This window comes from Apteryx mantelli, chromosome 8, assembly GCF_036417845.1.
Source record: "Apteryx mantelli isolate bAptMan1 chromosome 8, bAptMan1.hap1, whole genome shotgun sequence".
Lineage (NCBI taxonomy): Eukaryota > Metazoa > Chordata > Aves > Apterygiformes > Apterygidae > Apteryx > Apteryx mantelli.
In genome coordinates this window covers 37,177,720-37,202,360 of record NC_089985.1, presented here as the reverse complement: position 1 = coordinate 37,202,360, position 24,641 = coordinate 37,177,720, and the positions used below count along the sequence as shown (strand labels likewise).

The following is a 24,641-nucleotide window of genomic DNA, read 5'->3' as shown; positions in this document are numbered from 1 at the left end:
TACCTTTAAAGGTCTTTCAGAGTAAAAAGATCTACAAAATTTGCGTGCTGCATACACAAACTGGGAACTTTGATACAGATCCTCATCGTGAAGTCCACCATGAGAGAAGAGGACGGCCAGCAGCTGTCCCCCCACGGCAGCCTCTGGCACGTTGTGTCCGTGCTTTGCAGCGGACAGGACAGACCACGTGGAGTGGCAGCGTGGCGGTGCACCAGCCAGAGCACCTCGCCTGCCACCAGGCAGCGCAAAGCCGCAGGAGGAGGTACAGCACAGCATCTTTGGAGGGATGGCGCCACAGGTACCCGCGAGCAAACCATTCGGTTGGCAGGGATTTAGTAATTAGAAAAATGCAAAACGATCCATTCAGGATAGTCAACGTGATGCAAAACTCCTGTCAATTTTTGGAGGGAATGTGGTACGTAAGTGTGATCCCCAGCAGAGAGGGGAAATAGAAGCAAAGGACTCCCCATCCGAGGCTGCTGAAATTTAATCCCCAAAACTATATGGTGTTTTACAGCAAGGCACAGATTGGCCACAGGGAGTTTCCCTTTCCCCACAGCTCTGGTTCTGGCCAGCCACCCCTCGAATCGCAGTCCGACAGGCGGCCTGCTCTCTCACAAGGCAGAGAGGTGAGCAGCCAAGTAGCACAAGCTCCAGCCGTTGCACGCGATGCAGCACAGGTTGCAGAGGGAGGACAACGCATGGTAGATGATGAGCTGCCGGGACATCTTCCTATAGGCAGGGTCCGACTCGCGCAGCTTCCGGTAGGATTTGCTGGTAAAGAAGCCGATCTCCTGGCCCAGGCCGTAGCTCCGCTCAATCTGGTGCATGTCTGCCAGGATGTCCGAGGTTGTCCGCCCAAACCACTCTGCGTTCAGCGCTGCAACAGCCACGCAGACGAAGAAGACGGTGATCTGCAAGGCAGCAACAAAAGCTCTGAGTGTTTAGTGCACACAGCGGATTAAATGTCTCCACAGCCCCTTTTACGCACAAAGTGCTCTCAAATCCGTGTGCTACCTGGCTTCCAACTGGAGCAGTGCACAAACCTTGCCACTGCTGACAACCAACCTCAGCAGCCCGAGCGCAGTGAGACCCTGCGGAGGAAGGGATTCGGACTGCAGCCAGCTCCCGTTTCAAGGCGGGCAGCTACCTGGGTCGTTTCTTCCTCGCTGAGCAGCTCGCTGGGGTGGTACATGGCAAATATCGTCAGGTTGAAGAAGGCACAAGCGGAGCCGATGTGGAGGTAGTAGGGGAAGAGCTTGCTCCAGATGAAGCCATAGGTGTGCCGGGTGAGGCAGCTGCCCATCACCAGCCCTGCGGGGAGGCGAGCGGTCACTCCTGGCGCAGGACCCCCGTCGCTGAGCCCTGATCCCGGGCGGAGGATCACAGCAGAGAGGGAGAGCCGCAAATGAACCTACCGGACACGAAGGTGACCCAGATCTGCATCCCCCAGGAGGTGGAGAGGAAGATGAGGTGGAGCAGCTTCGCCACATCCGGGGGCTCCGAGCTGACCGGCATGGTGCCGGGGCGGCCAACGCTGCTGTTCCTGACGGCAACCTGCTCAATGCAGGGCAAAACGCAGCTTAGCGTGACAAAAGCAGCGGCCGTGGCAGGGCTCTCTATCTCGGATGGGGGTGCTACGTCAGCACCCCGTAACCTGCGGGTTTGGATGGACTTTCTGCAAAGTCCAGCCAAAGCCCGGTCTGACCCCTGGCCACAGGAACAAGTGCAAAGTCAATAAAAAGGGAAAAGGAGCAAAACCCTGCCAATTACGCCTGCCCGCACTGTGGACGTTAGACTGTCTTTATCTGGGAAAAGTCCCTCCTCTGGCAGCTTAAAAACACGGGCCCAGCCAGCAACGGCTTCTGCACGTTTTAACCAAAAAACCACAGGTTTCCCCCTGAAAAACAAGCCTGCTCCCACCCTGCTTCCAGTGCCTCCCAGCACGTGGTTAACTGGAGCCAGGCGGGAGGCACCTGCAACTGGGGGCTTGTTGCAATTAGGAGCGAGGTGGGGGTGGCTCCCGCGGCCCCAGCACGGAGTCCCACGTCAGCCGGGACGTGGGATGCGAGCCAACGCGGCAGGAGCGGGAGCGTGCCGACCCCGCTGTAGGGACAGACGGAAGGTCCCTAGGGGCCGAAGAAGTGGGATCGGCTCCCGGGCTCACCCGCTGCTGCCACGAGGGTCCCTGCGGTCCCTGCTGCGCTGCTGGGGCGGCTCCACAGGTCTGTGCCGGTGGGGGAAGCCTTCCCGCTGGGAACCAGCCACGGTGCTGGCAGAGCTACGGCACGAGGTGCACCACCGCCCGCCAGCAAGGGCAGCGCACGTGTGCACGGTGCCAAAAACCGCCCGTTCCGGCAAAGTCACCCCGTGCACCGGAGCTGCTCAGCAAAGGCGGACGCCCCGGCTTGGCAGTGGGGACCTGCTCCGGCTCCCTCGGGCATCCCAAATCCCCGGCACCACCCCGCCCAGGAGGCAGCAGCGGCAGGGAGGCGCTGAGGAAACCTGCTCCGCTGCAAGGAGGGCTTTGGAAAGCAATTAAAAGAAACGTGCTGGGAGCCGCACGGCCGCGGCCCGTCGGTTCTGCTGCGATCCCGTTCCCTGCGGAGCACCCGGCTGCGCGGCGCCGCAGCCCTCTCCCCTCGGCCAGCACGGCTGCAACAGGAGTTACGGCAGGGACAGCCTCGAAAGAGAAGCTGCCATTGGATCGCTTCCTACTCCCCCTGCAAAATATAGAAATATGGAGTATATGTTTATATAGCAATTCCCGCATATTTATTTATGCATATATAAAATTACTCGCCGCAGGGCCCCTCTCCCGCAGCGCCGAGCCCTTGGCGCCGCCCCGACGAGCCCCGGGGCCGCCTGCCGAGCAGCCGCGCGGGGTCCGAGAAAGGAACCGAGGCAAGAAAAAGAAACCGGCCGCCGAACGGGGACAGGTCCGGGCAGGCGCTGCCGCCCCGCTGTGCCAACTGGCCCCGGCGCGGCACCTCCTGAGCGGCACGGACAGGCCTTGCCCCAGAGACGCGTGGAAGAAGAAGCAGACGCTCACACAGGGTGTATATATCTGTTTTTTGCTTTTAATGCACTTTTATTGTCACTCCTTCCGCCTGCCGCTGCGGCCCCACCGGGCCAGTGAGATGCAGGATGCAGCTGCCCCCAGCGCAGCTCCCTTCGCTCCCGACTCGCCGAGAGCCGAGAAAAACCCTCGAAACGCCCCTGCTGCTGCAGCGAGATCCTTAAAGAAGAGACCTCCATTTTCCACGGGGCCGGTTTCGCCTCCCTCTGTCTCGGCCTGATCGAGAGGAAGACGGCGCTGACGCTCAGCGCGGCCAGGGCGAGGGCGCAGAGCGGGTCTCCGCTGTCCCTGCCTGCCCTCCCTTCCCCACGTCGCAGCCTCTTTCGCCACTCTCTGCCCCGAAGAGCAGCGGTGTCCCCCATAAAAAAGTAGTTAAACAAAAGAAAGAAAAAAAAACTGTTTAGTAAGAGTTTTATTATACAAAGATTCAAGTAGCGTCAACTGAACTAGAAAAGTCAATTCCTGTACATCAGCTTAGAAAATTAAAAAAAAAAGACATTACGTTTTCAACGTTTCGGGTCACGGGGTTACACTTCACTGTAACGCCGCCAACTCGCCGCCACGCAAGGACCAGCGGTGCCCACGGGGCGGCCGGGTCCGCTGAGCCGCCCCACTCCGCCGCCTGGCTCTGACCATCTCCAGCTTTCCGCCGCGGCCCTTTTCGCTCTCAGGCCCATCCGAGGCGTCCCATCACCCGCGCACCCTTCAACCGCTGCTCTCCTAGTAATGCCGCTAACCAACTACTCATCTAAAGGCGACCGCTTGCCCCCCGCCGGCGCGAGGGACCGCTAGAGATCCTGGAGCTGCAGGATGAGGTCGTCCTTGTTCTTCAGCAGGAACTTCTCGCAGGCTACGAAGGTGGAGTAGAAGTTGGAGGACAGGCCCACAATGTTGGTCGTCACGTAGTTGAGGTACCCCGGTGTGGCCTGGTTGTAGTAGGCCACCTGCAACCCACAGGATATACGTGTTAAGGACGTCTGAGGAGGTTGAAACCTCTTCCGCTGCGTGCAGGCAGCGGCGTCGGGGCTGGCCTCCTTCTGGATGGCTCTCCTGGGGCGCAGAGGGACAACCAAGCCAGGAGAAATGTCCTCTGCCCTCAGCTAGTCGCCATAAACCCCTCGATAGATGGGGACAGGCTGGGCTCAGCTCTCGGTCACATCACAGCTTGGGGCCGGAGCTGTGCACCAGCCCGAGAGGACACCTCGGCCCCGAGAGGACACCTCGGCCCCAAGAGGACACCCCGGTGCCAGGAGGACACCCTGCTCCGCACGCAGCCCCGCGGCAAGGTCTCACCTTGCTCGTCTCCTCCGTCTCCGGCCAAATGCAGAAGCCCGAGCAGAGCGTCTCGCCCCGTGAGAAGCCAGGGCTGGGGGGGTGGGTGGGCAGCGTCACCGAGCGGAAGGCCACCACGTAGGGGTCCCTGGTGGGGGGAGGAGGAGGAGGAGAGCCCGGTGAGCGGGGCGCAGCCCGGCCGAGAGAGCGGCGGGGGCCGGGACCCCGCGGGGGGACGCGGCGCGCTCCGGTTTACCCCTTGTCGCAGGGTTTCCGCCGGGACGCCAGGATGACGAAGTCTTGCGGCTTGTTCTCGTGGCTCACCGTCTGGCTCACCACGTGGTAGATCATGTCGTCGTCGTCCACTTGCTGGACCAGCTCGGCGCTCCTGGGAGGCGGGAGGCAGCGGTGAAAGGAGGCAACGCAACCACGGCGCGGGGGTCCCGACGCAGCGGCGGGCTGCGGGTCGGGCTCCGGCGATGGGGCCGAAGGCTTCGCCCTCGCGCTCCTTCATCGTACGGCCGAGCCAACTGCGTGTGCAGGACACCGCACCTCCTGGGCCTGTTCTGCTCGTTGATTTGGTTGGTCTGAGATCCCTTCTCCCCACGGGGAGCCCACAGAGGGGCTCCGAGTCAGTTCTCCCCAGAGGAGGAGGTTAATCTTATGTATGGCTTCACTTCTGGATCATGGCTCACACCAGGGCAGGAGATGTTGGCTCCAAGGTCCCCAGAAGGGACAGAGCGCTCCAGCACGGGCGGCCTGGAAGAAGGTCTCTCTTCCTTCGCTGGGTCTTTGGGGGTCATCAGCACCTGAGCTAGGCCAAGGGGCCCTAAGCGGGGCAGCGCGGGCAGAGCACTGCCCTGGCCACCGCTCGGGCAGCGCCACCCGAGACGTTCTCGGGCAGGAAGGCGGTGGGCAGGGAGGGACGGCGGCTCTGCTCCGCCGCGCCGCGCCGGGAAGCCCCCGCGCCGCGCGCCGGCACTCACGCGTAGTGGCTGTCCCACTCGGGCCGCCGCCGCAGGTCGGACAGCAGGGAGAAGGCCTGGGCTGCGGTGATGCGGACCGTCATCTCGATGCGGAAGGAGAGGAACTGGTCCTCCTCCAGCGTGTACATCCTCACCTGCGGGGGCACACGGCAGGCGGTGCGGCGGGCGCCCGCGGGAAGCCGCCGCCGCCGCCGCCGCCGTAACGGGCATCCCCGCGCCCCGAGTACCTTTTCCTTTTCTCTGGCAAGGACCCAGTTTGCTTTGGCGACCAGCGTCTTCAGCGCGGAGACGTTGTTGTAGCTCAGATAAACCTGCAGCGGGGAGGCGAGGAGGCCATCAGCGGCGTGGGCGTCCCCTCCGCGGGGATGCCCTTCGGCACGGCACGGCCCCGCTCCCGGTTTCCGCATCGGCCCGGAGCCAGGACGGGCAGCGAAGCAGCCGAAACGCCTCCCGCGCCCCGGCGGCGCCCGCAGCAGCGCCAGCAGCGCCGTACCTTGTTGCTTTGGTCCCAGGGCACGGACAGCGGCACCTCGGTCTGCCTGCAGGACACGATGTATTTCCTGCGGGAAGGGAACCGCCGTCCTTACGGCAGGGCGGAGAGCGGCCGCGGGCAGCCCCAGGACCTCGGCGCTGAGCAGCTCCAGAGGCGCCGGCCCCTTCCCGGCTCCCATCTCCCCGCTCCGTCCCCGCTCACCTGTCCAGCCGAATCTTCTTCCTAGCGCTGGCTTCCCTGTACCTCCTCTCCCCGTCCTGACAAACGGGAAAAGCACCTCGGGTTAATGGGAATCAGTTACACGGAGCAATCGATCTAATTCACTCGCTACCGAGCGATTTGGTTTCCATCATAACAACGCTGCAGCTGTTTTGCAGCGAGTCGGAGGAGACGATAAAACTAGGGCCCTTCGGGGCTGAGCAGGACTCAGCCGCGCGCCGCTCCCCGGGGTCCCGCGGCACCGCGGCGGGGAAAGGCTCGGATGCGACCGCGGCTCCGGAGCCCTTCCCGTCCTCACCTCCGGCTCGGGCACCACCAAGGGCAGGGCGCGGGGTCGGCCCTCCTCGTCCAGCACCACGAAGGTCATGAAGGCGCTGTTGATGTGCCGGCGGCTCGTGACCATCTCCTGCCCGTACGCCTCGGCGCAGACCCCCACCTCCATGCTGGGGGGGGGGACAGAAACGGTAGATGCAAGCGCTGCGCTTCCAGCTAGAAGACCACAAGGTTTCCGAAGATAACTTCTTCCCCCCACCTGTTTTTGAAGGCGTTGTTGACGATGGCCTTCAGCACCAGGCGGTCGCCGACCTGGGAGGGTCCGCGGAAGTGGAACATCTCGATGGTGGTCAGCGTGGGGTGGGCATGGCACAGCCGGCTGCCGGGACGGGCGGCGCGTCAGCCCTCGCGCCCGGGGCTGAGCGCTGCCTCGCCGACCCCACGGGCATCCCGCCACCGCCGCCGCAGGGCGAAGCGGGGCCGCACAGGAGAGCGTCCCCCGTGGGGCTACCTGGCGGCGATGGTGGCCACGTTCTCCATCCAGGCCATGATCTGCCCCCCGAAGGTGTTGCCCTGGTGGTTGGCGTGCGGCGGCAGCACCAGCTCCACGCTCTCCACCCGGGTCTTCTCCGCCGGCACCACCACGCTGCCGTCCCGGGTCTCCAGCTCTGCTGCGGGAGGAGAACCGCGCTCAGCACACCCTTGCTCCCACCGCCCCGCGCCGGCCTCTCCCAGCCCCATCCCGGCAAGGATGCCACCGCGGGCCCCCGGGCTAGTCCGGGACCCGACCCCCAAATCCCGCTCCGTTCGGCGCCCGGGACGCGGTACCGGTTTCGTGGGGGCTGTGGTTGAGGAGGTCCTTGAGGGTGTCCTTGTGGGCCAGGCGCATGCGGCGGCGCTCGGCAGCGATGCTGTGCTCGATCTTCTCCTCCTCCGTCTGAGGGGTCAGCGGCTTCAGCTTGACCTAAACGCAGAAGACAGATGGCAAACCGAGTCCCGGCCGGGCCTCCCGGACCCCGTCAGCCCCGCGACCAGAGACGGCGGCGGGGAGCGCTTGCTCCTGCTCCTCTGCAGCCCTTTCGAGCTCTCGTTTTTTGGGTGAGTTCCCACCAAAGGGGCAAATGCACCAGGTGCCCCAAGCCACGTGGACCAGAGCTAGTCCTCGGGCTGGATTATACCCTAGCCACTTACGGAGGGGCCAGAGGCAAACGGTTCCTGAAGGTGACGCAGATCCCCTGGAAGATGACCCAGGGATGCTCCTCCTGAGCCGCGCCGCCAGCGTCGGCGGTGCGGCGGGAGCAGAGGCACGCTGGGACGCATCCCCGCCGTGCCCCGCGCTCACCTTGGCGTTGGCTTGATCCTGCGCCACGAAGGTGGCGTACGCCTTGCACACGCTCCACTGCCGCCCGCTGCAGAGGTCCTCGTGGCTGACCTGGATGCCCACCTGGCCGGGGAGACGGCGCCGCTGAGCCGCGAGGAGGCCACGGGAAGGGCTTCCCGCGCCGCGGGCCTCTCCGCGGCACCCCGGGAGCTTCCCGCGAGCACCCCCAGAGCCTTCTGATCCAAATATTTGACCACGTCAAGCCACATATCCCAAGTCAGGCCATGCAGGAGGGGATTAACACACCAGGCGAAGCCTGAGGAGCAATTTGGTGTTTACGTGGCCGCGGGGAGCGGAAAGGAGCCCGGCTGGGTGTGGAGGTGCGGTGACACAAGCGCAGCGAGGGCACGCGGGCGGCACGGGAGGTGGAAACGGGCCGCAGCCTACGAACCTCCATGCTGGAATTAAAGGCTCGGTTCACCTTGGCTTTGATGTTAACCACTTGCCCGACGCTGAAAAAAACCAACCAAAAGGAAGCGTTAGGGGGTGAGCAGGGGGCAACGTCCCGTATTTATAAAACACGCTCAGACAAGGAGCATCTCCCCCAGCGAGACGCCGCGGCTCCCTGGCTGCCGAAAACGGCGGTGGCCTGACCCAGGGGGCTGCGCCTGGGCAAGGTTTCCTCCGTGAGTAACCGCACGGGCAAAGGGCGCCCGGAAAGCCGTGGCATGCCGGGCTGGGTGCCTCCCCCCCCGTGGCCCGTCCCCCACGGCGGGCACGCTCCCAATGGCTCGGCCGGCCTCCTCCGGCCTCGGGCGTGAGCCCTGAGCCCCCTTCTGGCCTTCAGTAGGCTTCAGAGTGAACACACAAGCAACTTGAGCTCTGCGGCCTTTCCTACTCTAAATGGCACCGATCGAATGAACAAATGCAACTTGCTGGCAACACACAGCTAGAAAACAGAGTCTTCACCAACTGCGGTATTAAGTCAAGGACGCCCCGCATCCTCTAAAGGAGACCAAGGCTACGAAATTAAGTGGAAAGCTAGAGCTGGCGGCAGTCGTTAGCGGGGTTAGTGCCGGGTTAGGCGGCTCCGCTACGGCTCAAGCGTCCATACCAGACACCGCTGCTCCCCCGCGGCCGCCCAGGAGCGCTTTTATACCTCGGGCTGGTGCGAAGAGAAAAGCGAGAGACGGGCAGAGTCGTTAGCAGGGGAGGCAGGCCGGCCCCGCCGCGGTTCGGGGGGATCGCTAGGAAGCAGGGAGCTCGGCGGCTCGCCCAGCTCCCGTCGTTCACGCAGCCGTGGGAAGTTTCCCCAGGAAGCAGAGGAAAGCGCGGAGCGAGCCAGACTTGCCACGTGGGGGTGACAGCGGCCAGGCGCCGCCTGCGTTCGCACCCCGGGCCTTTCCGGGGCCAAACCTGGCGGGTTTCTCCCCAAACGCCTGCAGGAACCGGCTGGCACCCTGCCTCCCTACCGATCCCAAAACTACGCGGGGCCAGAGCCTGGAAAACATGGGTGCTGGCGGGGGAGCGGGGAGAGGCAGCCTTCCCTGCGTCGGCTGAGCCCCCGGCATGGATGGCACCGGGCGCCATGGGAAACATTTCCATAGGGAAATGGGGACATTGGTGCCGAAGGGGGAAGCAGCTGCCGAGGCATTTGCTTAGGAAGGAGGAAGGCGGCAGCCCAGCACACGGACCTTGAGTCCTCCAGGCAAATGAGCCCTGCACCGGCCCTGAACCGCTCGCACGGAGAGACCTTGTCCCTGCCCTTGTCCCTGCCCCTGCCCTGTCCTTGTCCCTGTCCTTGACCCTGCCCTTGTCCCACCCTTGTCCCTGCCCTTGTCCCTGCCCTTGTCCCTGTTCTTGTCCCTGCCCCAGCCCCTGTCCTTGACCCTGTCCTTGCCCCGTCCTTGTCCTGCCCTTGTCCTGCCCTTGTCCCTGCCCTTGTCCCTGTTCTTGTCCCTGTCCCTGCCCTTGCCCTTGTCCCCGTCCTTGTCCCCGTCCTTGTCGCTGCCCCTGTGCTGCCCTGGACGGTGACTCGAGGTAGCAGCTGCCGGGCGCGGGCGCGAGGTGGACGGCACTACGGGCACCGCCGCACCTAACCGGCGATCTCTGCACGTGAGGAAGGCACCTGGTGGCGAAGCTGCCCGTACCCAGAGCCTGCGGTGGAGGCGGCCGGCCCCTCGGAGGCTGCGCGCCCCCTCGGCAGCACCCTCGAAACGCGGCGCCCGGCGGAGCAGCGCGGGGCCGTGGGCGCCCAGACGCTCCCCAGCACCGCAGCCCAAACCGCACCGACCCCCCGCCCCGGCCCGGTGCCTCCCCTGGGCCGGCCGCGGCCACGGCCGGGGCTTCGCCTGGGCGCACCGGAGCCGGGCGCGTTGCGCCATGCCGTGCGCGGGGAGGCCGGGCGCTGCTCCCGGAGACCTGGCGGAGCTCAGCCCGGCGGGAGGAGCGTCCGGCGTCGGCCCCGCGGGAAGCCGGCCCTAATCCTTTGCAAGCCCCCCGCGCGCCCCCACCCCGCCACGTCTCGCCCCCCGCTCCCCGCCGCGCGCGGCCCCCGGGGGGAGCAGCCCGAGCACCCCGGCGCCTTCACCTGATGGTGTGCTCGAAATAGATGTCGTCCATCGACGCCGTGACGCACGGGCAGCCCGCGTGCTTCTCCGCTGCAAAAGGAAAACAGGCGGCGGCGTGTCGGGCTCAGCAGCTCCTCCGAGCGCAGGGTCCAGCAGGCGCCGAAGCCGCGGGGGTTTAGCGCGTCCCAGACCTGTGCTGCGGCGCGGGAGCGGGACACGCGGGGCAGAAACCCGCGTGGGCCGGCGGAAGCGCGGCGGGCACCGAGGTGCAGCTCGCAGCCGTACGCTAGGTGGTGGAGCCGGCCCACGCTTTCCAGCGCGCCGCTTTGCTCGGAAATAAAGGATGCAGCGGGCTGGGAAAGGCAGGGGGAGGCGAAGCAGTGGGAGCAGCTTCCCGCTGCCGTTTCAGCCCTGTGTCCGGCGGTGCCGGCGCTTACCCGAGAGGCAGGCGGCCGTGTCGATCCACTTGAGCAGCTGGCCCACGCTGAGCTCGCCGCGGTGGCTGGTGTGGCAGGGCAGCACCAGCTGGCTCATCTGCACCTCGGTGCCGTTGCGGGCCGGCGCCCCGCTCGCCATGCCGCCGGGGTTCCCGTGCCACACGCCGGGGAGCGCGGCGCTGGAGCCCTGCGGGACACAGCGGGGCCCCGTGAGCCGGCAGCACCCAGCCGCCCGCGGGAACCCGGTGCCGCCCTGTTCCCGCGCCCCCCGCACACCCCAAGGCTCCGCTACGGCAGCGGCGGCGCCCCGATCCGGCGTGACCCAGGTGCCCACCAGCCTTTTCCGACCCTTCTGGCATGCCCACAAGCGAAATGCGCCCGGAGCCGAGCCCTTGTCCCATAACGGCAGGGAGAGGAGCTGTGTCGCCGCGCGGCTTCGCCCCAGGCGGGCTCCCAGCCCAGCCCAGGCGCTGCCGCGCTCCCCATCCCGCCACCTGCCCCAGCCTCCTGCGGGATGAGAACGGGGAAACTCATCCACCCGCGCAATCCGTGTCTGAAAGATGCTAAACCGGGGGGGAGGCGGGAGAAGCCCCTCTCAGGACGCATGTTTTTCTGGCTAAATTAAGCAGAGGGAGAAAAACACTCATTTTCAGGCTGTTTACCCGTTCCCAGTTTCCTCTTTTCGGGGCGTCTCCTGCCTGCCAGCCTGGCGGAGAGCCGTTTTCAAGGCATCGCGACTGCGGAGTGGGAAGCAAGCTGCCGGACCCGCAAACGGCCCGCGTTGCGCAAGGGCTGAGTGCGGCCGGCCCGGAGCCGCCGGGGCCACGGAGAACCTGGCACCCTCGCCGGCTCCTTCCGCTTTCTGCTCCGCCGCGGCGCCCGCCTAGAGCGCTTGCCGCGGGATGCCAGCTGCGGCAGCGTCTTTTCCCTTCGCTTCGCCCGGCCTCTCTTAAACGGGGTTTGTCCTCAAAATTAAGCCGCCGCCGGGGCCGAGCGCACCTTCGGCCTCTCGGAACAGCGTTTTCTGAGCGGGGCCGACAGGAGACCTCCATTTCCTTAGATACTGGTAGGCGACATCGTGGGAACACCGCAACCCGGAGTGGTGCAGCGTGGCATCCGTTAGAGCCACCTCTCTGGAGCAGAAGCACTGGGAATTGCTCCCCAGCCGCGTCACGAGCTCTTGCAGAGCCTGGGGCTTTTCTCCGCGGAAGAAAGCCCCGGTCGCGGGTGCCAAACCGGGGCGTCGCAGGCCAGGCAGCGCTGCGGCCGAGAGCCAGCCCTTCCCGGCGGCGCTTTCCGCTCTGCCCCCCCGGCTCTCTGGCGAGCCCCCGGGACGCGTCAGCGGCACGTGCCATCCGAGCGCCCGGCCGGCGTGAACCCCCTCCGCGGCCCTCTCCGGTTTCCTGCTCCGTCCTGCATGACTCACATTTTCCAGCACGCGCTGCGCCGCGACGCCGGGGTTTGCTGTCCTCGTCCCGCAGGGCGCTGCGCCCCGTGCCCGCGCCGGCAGCCCGCTCCCCGCGCGGCGCCACCCCGGGGCCCTTCCCGCAACAAAAAAAAGTCTGGAAAAAGCTGCTAAAGCTGGAAAAAACTCAGAAAAGCTGCTAAGGAAAAAAAGAAAAAGCACGGGTCCGGTTATAATCTGTGCTGTCGCAGTCTTACTTCTGGGCTCGGACCTGCTGCGCAGCAGCACCGGCGATCCCGGCGGGCGCTGCGGAACCCCCCCCGCTGCCAACGCCTGCGCGCTGGGTCCTCGCCCTTGGATTTAAGTGCCCTCCGGAGCGACGGCGCCCTCGAGGCTGGGCACTGGCGGGGGGCGTAGCGGGAGCAGAAAGCGCGGAAAGGCTCCCGGCTTTGCCGGTGGGCTCGGAGCCCAGCGCCCATCCCGCTCCCGGCACCTTTTCCCCCTCGCCCCCCGCTCCGGCAGCCCCCATGCCCGGCAAAGCCCGGCCGGCGGGCTTGGGGGTATCCGCTCTTCGGAGAGGGGCGGAATATTCACCCTGCAGGAGGCGGCAGCCGGCGCCGGCGGGACCCCGGCAGGGAAGGACCCGGGGCCTCGTGGCCGAGCTGCGGATGCCGAAAACGCGCCGCCGAGCCCCAGAAATGCTCCGCCCGCGGGTATTTTTAGGCCGCTGGGTTACGGAGACGGAGCAGGCGACTGCCTGCCCTCGTTAAAACCACCAGCCTCGCTCAGCTGCCAAATTTTTAAAGCTGGGGGACTGATGCAGCCCGCGGGTCGCCATGGCAACGCGACACATTACCTAGGCGACGACGCTCTTGCGCCGTCACCCCGCGAGTGACCCAGTTCTGCCCCAAAAAAATAATAAAAAGAAAAGTTTGCGTCAGGAAAAAGCCTTCAAGCGCAAGGTTTTCCCTGCGACCGAATGCCGCCGCCACCACCGAACGTCGCGCGCCGCACGGAGCCGCTTGCCGGCCCGAGGCGAAGCGCCGGCACCGCGCCGCCAGCGGGGTTAGAAAACGGGGCGAACTGGGCTTCTTCGCTGTTTCCTTGCTGGCGACGGGGTTTTTCCCTGCTCCGGCCGCGAGCAATATCCACGGTACCAAGCCGACCCGCGCCCGTTCGAAAGTTCACCTGAGCTGCTTGGGGAGATGGTGCCGTCTCCGAGGGCTCCGGCTCCGGTGGCACCAACGCCAACGTGGGGCAAAGTCCCCGGGAGCGAAGGTCCCGGCGAGGAGGGCCCGGAGGAGGCGACGCCACCGGCACCCGTGGGCGCTGCTGGAGCCGGAACGCGCACGATATTCCCGAGCTGCCGCGGTGCTTCCCAGGCGCCCCCCGTTTTAAGCAAAAGGCAGGTGGTCCGGGCTCCTGGCAGCGCCAGAGGTTTCCCAGCGGGAGCGGTGGCCGGAGGCCCCAAACCTCTCCGCTGGGAATTCTGCACGGATCAGGCCAAGCCGCCTGTGCGAGCCGCAAGAACGCAGCGACTTTAAGCTTCGCCAGACAAGGGCTGGCGCAGGCGGTTTCTCGCCGCCGCGGCTCGGGCGACCCCGTCCCCCCGCGCGGGGCCGCCCCGGGGCTCCCCGTGCTCCCGCTCACCTCGGCCCAGGGACGGGGCCCGGCGCGGCGGAGAGGCGTCCGGACACCTGCGCGCGCCGCGCGTCGCCCTCCGGGCCCACGCTCCGTGCTCGGACCGCCGCCAGCGCACACCCCCTACTTCCTTAAAAATAGTCATCCCCAGCTCTCTTAAGGTAGCCCTCCGCAAACGGGGCCCCGCGCCGGCGCCGGACGGGCCGAGCGGGGGCCCCAGCGCCGGCTTCACTCCCGCTTCCCGCGGCGTGCGGCTGATCCCAGCCACCAGCCCCGCCGTTCCCGCGATTCCCGCAGGGCTGTCTGCTCCGCAGCGTCTCCCAGCCACCTCCCCGGGAAAATACATATAAGGCTGCTGCTAGCCGATGAAACCTAGCTGAAAATATTTCCTCCGGGTGGTTTGCCTCCGGGGTCGGAGGAGCGGCCGCTCGGTTCGTCAGCCGGCGAAGCCTCCGTGAACTCCTCCTTACTGCTTTTGAACCAGCTGTAACAGGGATTTTAAGGGGGGGGGGGGGGGAAAAAAAGGTACAAGACATTAGGAAGGAAAAAGCACGTTTCCCCACGTCACCGCATTTGCTGTGCAGCCTATTGTTTTGGGGAGACACCGTTCTATTTGTATATTATTTGCATGCTTTCATAGGTGCATCTTGGTAATCAAAGTACACGGGTTTGATCAAAGCTCTTCGCACGAAGGCACAGCGCGAGCGCCGCTGTTCTGCCAATCCAGCGGTGAAATAATTGAACGGATTCAACAGGAGATCAGGCCGCGCCGTTCGGGTGGATAAGAGCAACGAGCGATCGGAGCAGCTTCCCCAGGGGCAGGCGGACACCGCCACGTGCCCCAAGCGCAGCGGCCTCCCGGCGTCCCCCTTCACTCCGGACGCCAGCGCTCCCCCGGTCGGGGTGCCGAGCGCGGCCGCTGCGGGATCCCGTTTCCGCCAGCGTTTCGGAGCAATCAGGGAAAGGAGATAGCGTTGGGCCATGCAATTTATTCGAGTGCCATATGAGAGATTCCCTCTGGAAGAACATTATTGTCCTGTTTTAGCAGAAGACTTTAACCTCGCCGAGCATTGGTGGACTGGATTTTAGTATAAAATTTGCACTTCTTTTATCACCTTTCTGAGAGCAGGGTGGGGGGAGAGTCGATTTTTTTGCTCTCCTAACGCAGCCCCTTTAACACGTTGCAGTTAGTTTTTCACACCGAGATGCGATTAACTCGTTCCCATCATTTCAGAAAAAGGAACGTTTCCTTTGAAACACTTTCTCTTCTCTCCCCGGGCAGCAAGTGAGATTACTTTTTGACAATCTGTTTTCCTCTCCGCTTGCAGGCACCAAGGTGCCCTGTGATGCACGCACACGCGGCAACACTGCAACAAGTAGCCCACGACGGACTTTCCCGCTGCTCCCTCCACCTTTACGCCAAGCCTTCTCTAAATGAGGCTTGCCAGGGCCGTCTTTTCCCCTCGTTCGGGCCAAGCGATTGCCACCAAGGGGCTCACTCGATGCAACGGGGCATGACGCCTTCCCCCTCCGCACCGGAGGGAGCCGCGCGGTCAGAAACGCTTTGGACGCTTGACCTGTGCTCGAGCCGCCCAACAGAAGTTGCAGAAAGAGCGGCCTGACGCTTTACGGGGGCGATTAGCATCATGCTGTAATTACGGCTTATAGCGGTTGTATTCCCCCAGCTCTCCCTTTCGGCGAGGAAACCCATTCGTCTGGGGCGCGCCGGCGCGCTCACCACGCGTCCCCCAGCCTCCGAGTGAGCACGCAGCCCCGCGCGCGAGCGGCGTCTCCCCCATCCTTCACCATATGCCTGTCTTTTACAGTTCTTTGGTGCATGATGCTCATGGAGTGGATAATTAGCTAAATGAATTAATTGACATTCATACTTGTAATTAGCAAATGGTTACAAGCAGCTATTCTCCTTGGGACAACTAAAATTTCTCAGGGACTCATGTTAAAATACTGTAAAATCATTAGGAGTAAATAACGTGGGCTGCACGTAATGCCTGGTGACGGCGCCTATTTCCTTTCCCTCGGTCGTAAAAGCCACCGCATTGTAAGCAAGCCGGTGCAGAAGAAAAGCAGATTATCAAATGTTCTGGAAACGCCACCTCTCCGGAGAGGCAGCGCGGCTGGAGCATCCCTACTTCCGACCCAGCCGGAGCCAGATGGACGGCCTCCAAGACGCAGCGCCGCGCTAGCTACCGCCAGCTCCCTCGGAGGACGCGGGAGCCAGCTAACCCGCTCCCGCCGCCGTTTGCTGGAGAATTGCAGCAAACAAGGATGGTGGCGCAGCCCTGGCCCCGCTCTGCGGGAACGGCTCTGCAAATGCCGAGCTGCAAATCAGGGCCGCGTGCGGTGCAAGCACCACCGGGACGCGGTGCACAGGTCAGCCCCGGCGGCAGGAGCGGGGTTCAGCATTTCGCGCCCTGCTAAGGAGCCGTCGCTTCCCCGATGGCTGGAGGAGCCCAGCCCGGCGTCAGGCACAGAGTCCGCTCGCGCGAAGAAATGGAAACTTGATGTCGCGATGGCAGTGATTATTAATTAAACCATTAATTACTCCTGAGCAAAAACTGACCTATTAGTTTCACCGCTTCTTGGAGTCCTTCGAACAATAAATTGTTCCTTGGCTCAGCAGAGGGTGAAAGTGGTTGCAGAGTAATTCAGATCCTCGCTGAAACCTGGATTTTTTTAGCTATTAAGGAGACGACTGAGAGCTATTACTCAATACCCCACGCGGTCGCGTCAGCCTGCAGGCCCGGCTAACCCGCACGGCCGCGTGCACGGCCAGCACCGGGGCCGGAGCCTGTTTAACCGAGTCAAGGGGCCAAAAGCAGCAGCCCGAACCCCCGCCACGTCCCCCCAAGGCGGGCAGAGACGCTGTTCCCGCAGGCTGGAACAGGCACCGGCCACACGGCATCGCCCTCCCTCATTACAGAAAAGGGGGGGAAAAAAAGAGAGATACTAATGCACCAGCTGAATAAATCAACCCCTCATGTCATCTGCTGCATTAGCAACCGCTGCAACGTCTTCGGCTGCGCCGGGGGGAGCGCTGCCGCTGCCCGGCCCCTGCCTTCCTGCCCCAGCGCGGTTGGCGGTTCCCTGCCGCCACGAAGGCGTGCGGTGAAGCCGAGGGCCCCTTGATCGGGGCAGAAGAGGAGGAAACCCACCTGCTCCATCCGCCAGCGGGCACTTGCCGGCCCGGGGCAGCCCCACGCGAGCGGCGGGAGCAGGCTGACGGGACGAGGTCCCTGCACTGCTCTACCGGGAGTCCCGGTCTGGCTCCACCACACTGTCAAAGCTATGGATTTTTGTTTAAAGGCGAGGGAAAGGGGGAAAAGAAAAAAGAACAAGCTAAGAAGCAAAGAACTTTTAAAGGCTGGGCCAAATAGCTGTCATACTACCCTTTAAGCTGTTACACACACTGATAAGTTCTCGAACACCCAGACTGCACAAGATAGCAGGAAGGCTAATTTTTCTTTAGCTGCAGGCAAAAAAAAATTCAATTACGAGGTAACCTATTTTTCAACTCCTCCATTGGTATTTACTTAATTTACTAAATCCAGCTCTCCCGCCCCCCGCGACGGAGGGGAGGAGGGAAGCCGTTTCCCGTCAGACTAAGCCGAGTTCTGGGCTGCTGTGGGGTTTTTTTGTGTGTTTTAATTCAGACGTTGAAGGCTAGAGACGTGGCTGGCCTGGAAGCTTGTCAGCAAACGGCGCGTCCGGCGCCGGGACAGGCGAGCAGGGGGACGGTGCAGGGTGAGGACGGCGCGGAGCTGAGGCCGAGCGCGGTGGCTCTCGGCGACGAGGACGGCGCGGAGATGGAGGCCCTGCGGTGGGACGCTCCGGGGCGCGACGTCATTCCCTGGGGAGCCGGCTCTCCGTGCCACGACGAGGCGTTGGGACGACACGCTGCCTGGTGGCAGCCACCGCCAGGGCCTGGCCGAGGCAAGCGGAGCGGGATGGGATGGGATGGGATGGGATGGGATGGGAGGGCGGCTGCTCCCCGCCGCCGGCAGCCTCCAGTGGGCCGAGCCTGCAGGACATGCCAGGGGCGGAAAAGCAGGAGCAGGCCCGAGGCAGCGGCTCCCCCATGGGCCTCCCCCGCCCTGTGCCTGCCCCATGGGGCCTGGCCCCCCACTGTGGGGCCTGGTCCCCCCCCTGCTGTGGGGCCTGACTTCCCTGTGGGCCCTGACCCTGCTGTGGGGCCTGACCCCCCACCGTGGGGCGTGGCCCCGCTGTGGGGCACTGCTGTGGGGCCTGATCTTCCCCCACCCATGGGCCCTGACCCTGCTGTGGGGCCTGACCCCCTTCTGTGGGGCCTCACCCGACTGTGGGGCCTGAACCCGCTCTGTGGGGCCTGGCCCCGCTGTGAGGCACTGCTGTGGGGTCTGATCCCCCCCCGTGGGGCCTGATTCCCCCCAGTGGGGCCTGACCCCCCCTCCCCCATGGGGCCTGGCCCCGCCGTGGGGCAGCGCCGGCCGCCCGGCAGCGCCGCCGCGCGCCGCCAGGGGGCGCCGTTGCTCCGAGCGGCCCCGCGTGCGGCGCGCGCAGCCCCCCCCCTTCCCCGCCCCCCTCACACACACACACCCCCCCCCCCGCGCGCGGCCCCGGCCGCAGCGCCGAGCCCCGGGCGCGGGGGCGCGGCCTTCCGGCTCCCGCAGCCGGGGCGGGCAGAGGGGGGGGGAGGGAGAGGGGGAGGGGGGGCGGCCCGCGCAGCCCCGCCCCGCCCCGCGCGGCGCTCCGCCAATCAGCGCGCGGCAGGCGGCGGTTTCAAGCGGCCCCTTCCCCCGCCCCCCGCCGCTGAGGGCCCGGCCCGGCCGCCGCGCTCCCTCCCTCGCTCTCTCCCTCCCGCCCCGCCGTCGAGCTCCCGGCTGGGAAGGCCCGGCCGATAGGGAGCTACACAGTTTTTTTTTTTTTTTAATAAAGAATTTTTTTTATCTTTTTCAGCGGGGTTTCTAGGCTTGGGACGTGGGCGCCGGCGTGGCGTGAGGGGAGACCCGCTAAAATGCGGGGGGAAGATGGCGCGGCGCTGGCCGCCCCGTTGGGCTGCGGGCGGCGCAGAAAAGTGGTTTTATCCCCTTTCGCTAACTTTAGCGAACAGCCGGCGTAGTGTAACACTATATTTTTTACAGCAGGGACACCCCCCCTCCCTCAGCCCCTCGATAAATAATGCAGTTTTATTAATTATGCAATTTAATTAATTATGCGCGCGCAGCTTCGACAGCCGGGCTGCTCCTTTCCTGCCGGGGCCGTGCACGCTCCGTAAAAAGCCTCCAAACGCTGAAGGTGACTCGGACGCCAACGTGGGCCCGACGGCCGGCGCCGCTGCTGGGGTCGACGGGAAGCGGGGGGACGCGGAGCCTGGCCGGGCGGTCCCCGCTCCGAAAGCCGAGCCGCAGGCGTCCCGGGCAAGGGGCCATTACCCCCCTCCGGGGCCGGCAGCGTCTCCGGGCTGCCCCGGCTGCGGGCTGTCGGCCATCCGGTGGGTTTCGGTGTCTCCAGACGGTGTCTGGAGCGGTTCCTTGCAGCGAGTTCATTGAAATGCAGTCCATGCAGAGCGTTCTCCACTGCCACTGAGGTGTGGAAATCTCGCAGAACCAAGAATGTTTTCTTCCTGGTAGCTGGTCTTGGGGAAGAAAAAGAAAAAAAAAATCCTTATTAAGAGTGATGGAAATTTTAGAGGCCCAGTGATAGATCCTAGGTGACAACGCAAAGTGCATCCCCTCTCTACAACGCCACCAGCGAAAGCACTGCTGTGTATTTTGCAGTCCAGCAATGCTGCAAAATGAAGAAGTTATTTTCCGGGGGCTGAGGTGGGATCAGGACAGCCTGATAAAGCCAAACGGTGCTTTGCAAGAGGGAAGCCATTTGCTGTTCAAGTGCGCCCACGGCCCCATGGGGAAAGGAGGTTGGGGAGCTGCTGGAGGACTGGGAAGCGTTTGAGGGGAGCCCTCTCCCTCCTCCACGGCAGCCTCCTCGGCATCGCCGGGACCTCAGGTTTAAGAGAGCGTCCCCCAAGCCCCCACGCGCTGCACAGCGCTTCGTAACACTGCCCGATCTGGGCAAGGTTATCCACCCGGACGTCCGTCCTGCCGTGTGCTTTGATTTCCGCAAGTGCCGTTTAATTACTTTTGTTCGCTCTTCCAACAAAGGGGGAAGCCGGTGGTGAACCAGAACTGAGCGCGAGAGGAAGCAATCAGCAAAAAGTGATTTGAGGACGCGGCGTCCAGCATGAAATCAAGTCTGCCAATTAAAGAAGCCGCAAAGTTCTGGTACCAAATGGGAAAGCACGGGGAAAAAGGTTTCAAACGGTCGTTACGCTGTGGGGTTTCGCGTGGTGAAGCAGCAGCTTTCGGAAAGGGAATAAAAGAGTTGGGACGATCTGGGGAGAAAAAAAACTTAAAAAAAAAATCTGTAGTGTGGTCAAAATTAACTAGAGCTTGTAGCAAAGCGAGATCCTCCTACAGGAAAGCTGCCAGCAGCAGGAGCAGGTGTTTGGCAGGAGGAAGATCCCCGAGAAGAGGTGAGTGATTCAGCACGCCTTACAGAAATGAAGGCTACGCGATTTTCTGTCTCGTTTACCTGGCTCCGAAGTCAGCAGTACGGATCCGCAGCAGCAGCGCGCAGCCCCGCGGGCGCCCGGCTGCGCCTGACGACCATGTCGCTTCAGGAGCTTCCAGGATTCGTTTGCACCCGGGTGGTTTCCGTCCATCCGTCCCCCAGGCCCCTTCCTTGACAGGCAGCTCGGACCCCCGGCGGCTGCCCCACACCTCCGTTCCCGCACCTCGCTCCTGGGGCCGGCTCTCCTAGAGCTACTGCTGACGGCGTTAAGCCTAAGAGGTGACCTTACGGCAAAATGCATTCCTGGCCTGGTAAAACTGAACATTAGCTATTAAATAGACCCAAACATGCCTCTAAAAGCAAGGCAAAATTAAGGATGGATTTGTTTTTGTTTTTATTGTTGTTCCAGCAGAATATCCCTGTCACTCGCAAGCACAGGCTGATCCCCAGGGATCGGCACGTCGGCCGGCTACGGCTCCCTCTCGGCTGGGTCCTGCGGAAGAGCGGAGCGCTTCTCCCCGGGAGCCGCTGGCTGGTGCCCCGCAGCTGCTCAGCGTCGCTGCATTCGGGAGCGAGGAGGGACACGCCGGAAGGAGGGTGAGAAAGGGGAAGCCTCGGTCGAGAGGGTCGGGAAAAGCCCAATAACTACCGGAGCTCGGGAGCACTTTGGTATCGTGACTTATTCCTAACCCACCCTAACGCCAGAGCCAGCCCTGCTTCGAGCTGGGGACGGGGCTCAACGGTCCCCAAGGTCCCTTCCAGCCGAAACGGCCTGTTCCCCATGGCGGCCTGGTGGCTATTTCCAGCGCCTTCCCCCGGGGCCCTCCCCATCCGAGACGGCTCCGGCGGGGAGCTCTTCCCGCGGCACCTTGGGGGCTCGGGCAGGGGCAGTGGTGGCGCAGGTACCGGCCCCCCTTGCCCAGGGCTGCCCGGGCGCCCCGGGCGCGCAGGAGCCAGCAGGGATTTGCCAGCTCGGGGACACCCCGGCGCGCGCACCGTGTTGGATCCCCAAGGAGCCTGCTTGCCCTCGCCGCAGCCCGTGGAGAGCCCAGGCTCGCTTAGGTGAGCGAAGCGTCTCCTCGGTGATGCTACGCGGCTGCAAACTCCAGCGGCAAGCGCTAAAGGGCTGGTTTCTGCTCACGCCTAACAGGGCATCTGGGGTGGGGGGGTCTGGCATCGCCGAGGGATATCGCTAGTCCGAGCTACCGGCAATAAAATGCCTTGAATGATGCAGCAAAACAGACTGGAATCGCATGTCGAAATAAATCATCCATGGAAGCAGAGCACAGAGGAGGTGGTTTACTGCTATCTCTGCCTGCCTTTCAGATAAACCCTCATTTTCCTCATGCCTCCCTGCGTCTAACAAACCTTCAGAAATCTCAGAAAGATGGTGAGAGGCACGAGCAGGATACGGCCCCTCCTTTGGCCCTAGCGGCAGCTCCCCGGTGCCCCCGGGAGCCCGGCGCACTCCTCGAAGGGTGCCCCAGCGCCCCTGCTCTCCTGGGAGCTCGTTTTCCCGTCTCCTCCCCTCTCCCTTGGTTTCACCTTGTAGCATTTAATGCACAGAACTGCCAGGAGTGATAAAATGGCTGTCCCCCAAAATTTATGGAGTTTATCTGTGAATAACTCTTGGAGGTGAAGTGGCCGTTGAGCTGGGGAGGAGGAGCTGTTTATTTAGATATAAACTCCGTAGCGCAGGCAGGAGCACGGCCCGGGTGGCTTTCGCGGTGCGGCCGGGCGCCCCGCACACAGGCGTGGGCATCCCAACAGGAGCGCCACCGGGTCGGCGCTCGCCCCGACCCGCTTCCCGTACGCTGAATAATGCTGCCTTTCTGCCCGGAGCCTCATTTCGCATCCGCAGCATGTTTATTAGGAGGGAAGTCATGAGGACGCTTTGGCACATCTCAGTCACTCCTGCAGAGCGTGTTTAGCACTATGGATATTACTGCTTTATCGGAGGACGGTGCTTCTCTGTGCATGTGCATCTGGGACTTCCGCTGTGGTTATGCCTTGCTCTTTAGTCCCCATCCCCTTACTCCGTTTCCACGGGGATCTTATTCTCTCCCTCCCCCCTGAAAGAGAGGTTTTATTGATCACCTATAGAGCAGCATCCAGGTGAATCGCAGATTAAGCTGAGCTCTCTGTAAGCCTTCCCCCATTCCTCCTTCCACACTGCTGCAGCAACATCCATCATAAGTTTCTGAGACTCTTCTAATTTTGGAGGCCTTTCGCAAATCGGATGCTGTTGCAGCCAAACAGGACTGCCAACATTTCCTTCCAAAGCTGGTTTCACTCTGAAGGACTCTTCTCCATGGTTTGTTTTTAATAGCATGCTGCAAGGGTGTTACACCCAGCTTGTCCAGGGGAGTCCTTGTTACTGCAGGGATTGCATGATGCAATAAGACAGGCTGGCTCCGGGTGCAATTCCCGCAGGAGCAGAGCCACGCAGCAAGGAGAGCAGCCACGCTGTCTCCTGCCGTGTCTCCACCATCTGCCACGGCTGTGCCACAGAGCAATGCTCCAGCAAGCCCCAGGTCACGCTGGAAGGGACGTGTGGTTAGGATGAAGACAGGGATGATGTAATTCCCAAGCATCCTCGCACGGCTGCCACGCACGCCCGGGGCTCGGTGAACGCGGGACGCAGGGCTTTCCTCTGGCACAGACGGGTGCTGAGGACCGGCCCTCGGAGCAGGCCCCACGACATCGGCTGCAGCTGCTCGCTCCGGTTACCCATTACGCTGCTTTTCCCTCTGCCCTCCCTTCCCTCTTCCCCAGTCCTCTGGATATTTCATCTCCATAAATCACAAGCACTTCAGGGCAGGGACTGTCTGCAGCTCAGCACCGTACGGGAGCCAGCACAAGGGGCCCCATTCTTCATCGAGCCCTAGGCGCTACAGTAAAATATGGAGAGTAATTGGCACCGATGTTAGGGAGGAAGGCAGGAGGGGGCTACTGCCAAAAGGTGTGTTTTTACTGCAAGGCGTGGATAAATGTCGGCAAGTTATTTCATAAAAAGATCACAGCCAAAACAAGGCACGAAACCAAGTATTTTAGTATTTCGCTAAAGTATTACGCTTCCATCTGGGCCAAGCTGGTGGCCTCCCGGCGGTCGAGGGGATGCAGGGACGCCCCGGGCAGCGCGCTGTGCCCCAGCTGGCCATCCCTCTCGGGCAGACCGGGGAGCCCCAAGACGTGCTCCCAAACGCGCTGCGTGTCCGTGGCTTTGCGAGGCTGACACCCACCTCAGTGTCCCTGGCCCCCTTCGCTGTCGCCCCTTCCTGCCGAAACCCCTCGGGCAGAATCGGCTCCTGAAACGAGCAGTGAGGTCCCAGTTTCCAAAAAGGCCCAACACTTGGAGCAGCTGCAAAAGTGGCTTTTTTTGGCCAAAATAGGGGAGGGAATCCCACATGCAAGGCATTAACTTCCACCACTGTGGAAAACAGAGTGTCCCTGGGATGCACCGAAGGGTAGGCTGTGCTTGGGGCCAAGATGAACCCCGTGAGCAAACCACGTCAGCGTGCACCGTGTCAGGGATGTCCCAGGGTTAGTGCAGGGGGGAGCCGGTCCCAAGCTCGGAGCTTTTCCCGCATCCACCTCTGCTCTCCCATGGAGGAGTGGTTGGGATCAGAGCGCAGGCTGATTGCACACCAGAAGGTGGCTCATGACCTAGAGCGGGATCTGCCGTGCTCCACCCTTGGGCCCCAGAGACAGCCTCTAAGCCAGAGGCTCCCCTTAAGTACAGCCTATCACAGACCCCAACAGGAGTTCACTCCCTCTAAGCAAGGACCCATGATGATGTCATCCAGTCAAGCAGTGGCCAGACATTGCAGTGATTTCTACTCCCAAGCTTCAAAATCCACCTTATCAGCAGGGAAGCTGGCAGGAGAAAGCACTTCACGCAGGAAACGAGCTCTTCTAAAAGCTGGATCCCCACCTGCCGTAGGAGGCAGTTTGCTGCATGGGAGGTGTCACACCCCAAAGGCTGGCTGACTCCTCCAGCGCCTTCAACCAGCCTGGCTCGACCCAGATACCGTGACAGCCCACTGGGAGACCATCAGGGAAACATCCAAGCCTCTCCCCTTCCCTCCCGAGCTCTCCTGGCACGCTCTCAAGTCAGCACGGTATCCATGATGCATGAGTCAACATGTTGTCCATGACTCACGTCAATGTGTTGTCCACGACTCGCAAGTCAACACGTTGTCCCTAATCTTGACTAAAAAGACCCTGTCTGAGGGCTAATCTCTGCTTAACACCAGCATGTTTCCCACTGTTCCCAATTCAGGCCAGAAAAGCCCCTGACTCCCCACCAGAGGTGAAGGCAGGGGTGGTCCCATGGCCTCCTCGTTCCAGAGGGCTCGGGAGATGCTGCTCGGAGGAC

General features: G+C 63.1%; 2 protein-coding genes and 1 long non-coding RNA gene across 5 annotated transcripts; 1 reads left to right on the top strand and 2 right to left on the bottom strand.

Annotated features, from left to right (window-relative positions):
- Positions 1–538: 538 nt before the first annotated feature.
- TMEM205 (transmembrane protein 205) lies at positions 539–1,518 on the bottom strand. The gene is made up of 3 exons (XM_067300784.1): positions 1,419–1,518; positions 1,151–1,314; positions 539–914 (listed from the first exon to the last, which is right to left on the bottom strand). The coding sequence occupies exons 1-3, from the start codon at positions 1,516–1,518 to the stop codon at positions 615–617; spliced, it is 564 nt and encodes a 187-aa protein (XP_067156885.1). The 3' UTR covers positions 539–614.
- A 1,956-nt stretch (positions 1,519–3,474) lies between these two features.
- Positions 3,475–13,958, bottom strand: ACOT11 (acyl-CoA thioesterase 11). Of its 3 annotated transcripts, none has more exons than XM_067301293.1 (16): positions 13,706–13,958; positions 10,651–10,837; positions 10,234–10,303; positions 8,095–8,155; positions 7,665–7,766; positions 7,151–7,286; positions 6,834–6,993; positions 6,582–6,701; positions 6,348–6,492; positions 6,032–6,087; positions 5,831–5,897; positions 5,565–5,648; positions 5,338–5,471; positions 4,608–4,739; positions 4,373–4,499; positions 3,475–4,023 (listed from the first exon to the last, which is right to left on the bottom strand). In XM_067301293.1, the coding sequence occupies exons 2-16, from the start codon at positions 10,787–10,789 to the stop codon at positions 3,868–3,870; spliced, it is 1,689 nt and encodes a 562-aa protein (XP_067157394.1). In that variant the 5' UTR covers positions 10,790–10,837; positions 13,706–13,958; the 3' UTR covers positions 3,475–3,867. The 3 variants fall into 3 exon arrangements, with proteins under 3 accessions (XP_067157394.1, XP_067157393.1, XP_067157395.1); XM_067301292.1 differs by lacking the exon at positions 13,706–13,958 and adding an exon at positions 13,244–13,306; XM_067301294.1 differs by lacking the exon at positions 13,706–13,958 and adding an exon at positions 13,244–13,306 and having other exon boundaries at positions 6,834–6,990.
- A 3,199-nt stretch (positions 13,959–17,157) lies between these two features.
- LOC106500102 (uncharacterized) lies at positions 17,158–21,555 on the top strand. The gene is made up of 4 exons (XR_010884807.1): positions 17,158–17,212; positions 17,368–17,647; positions 19,855–20,542; positions 20,676–21,555. It is a non-coding gene; the product is annotated as an uncharacterized lncRNA (long non-coding RNA).
- Positions 21,556–24,641: the final 3,086 nt, after the last annotated feature.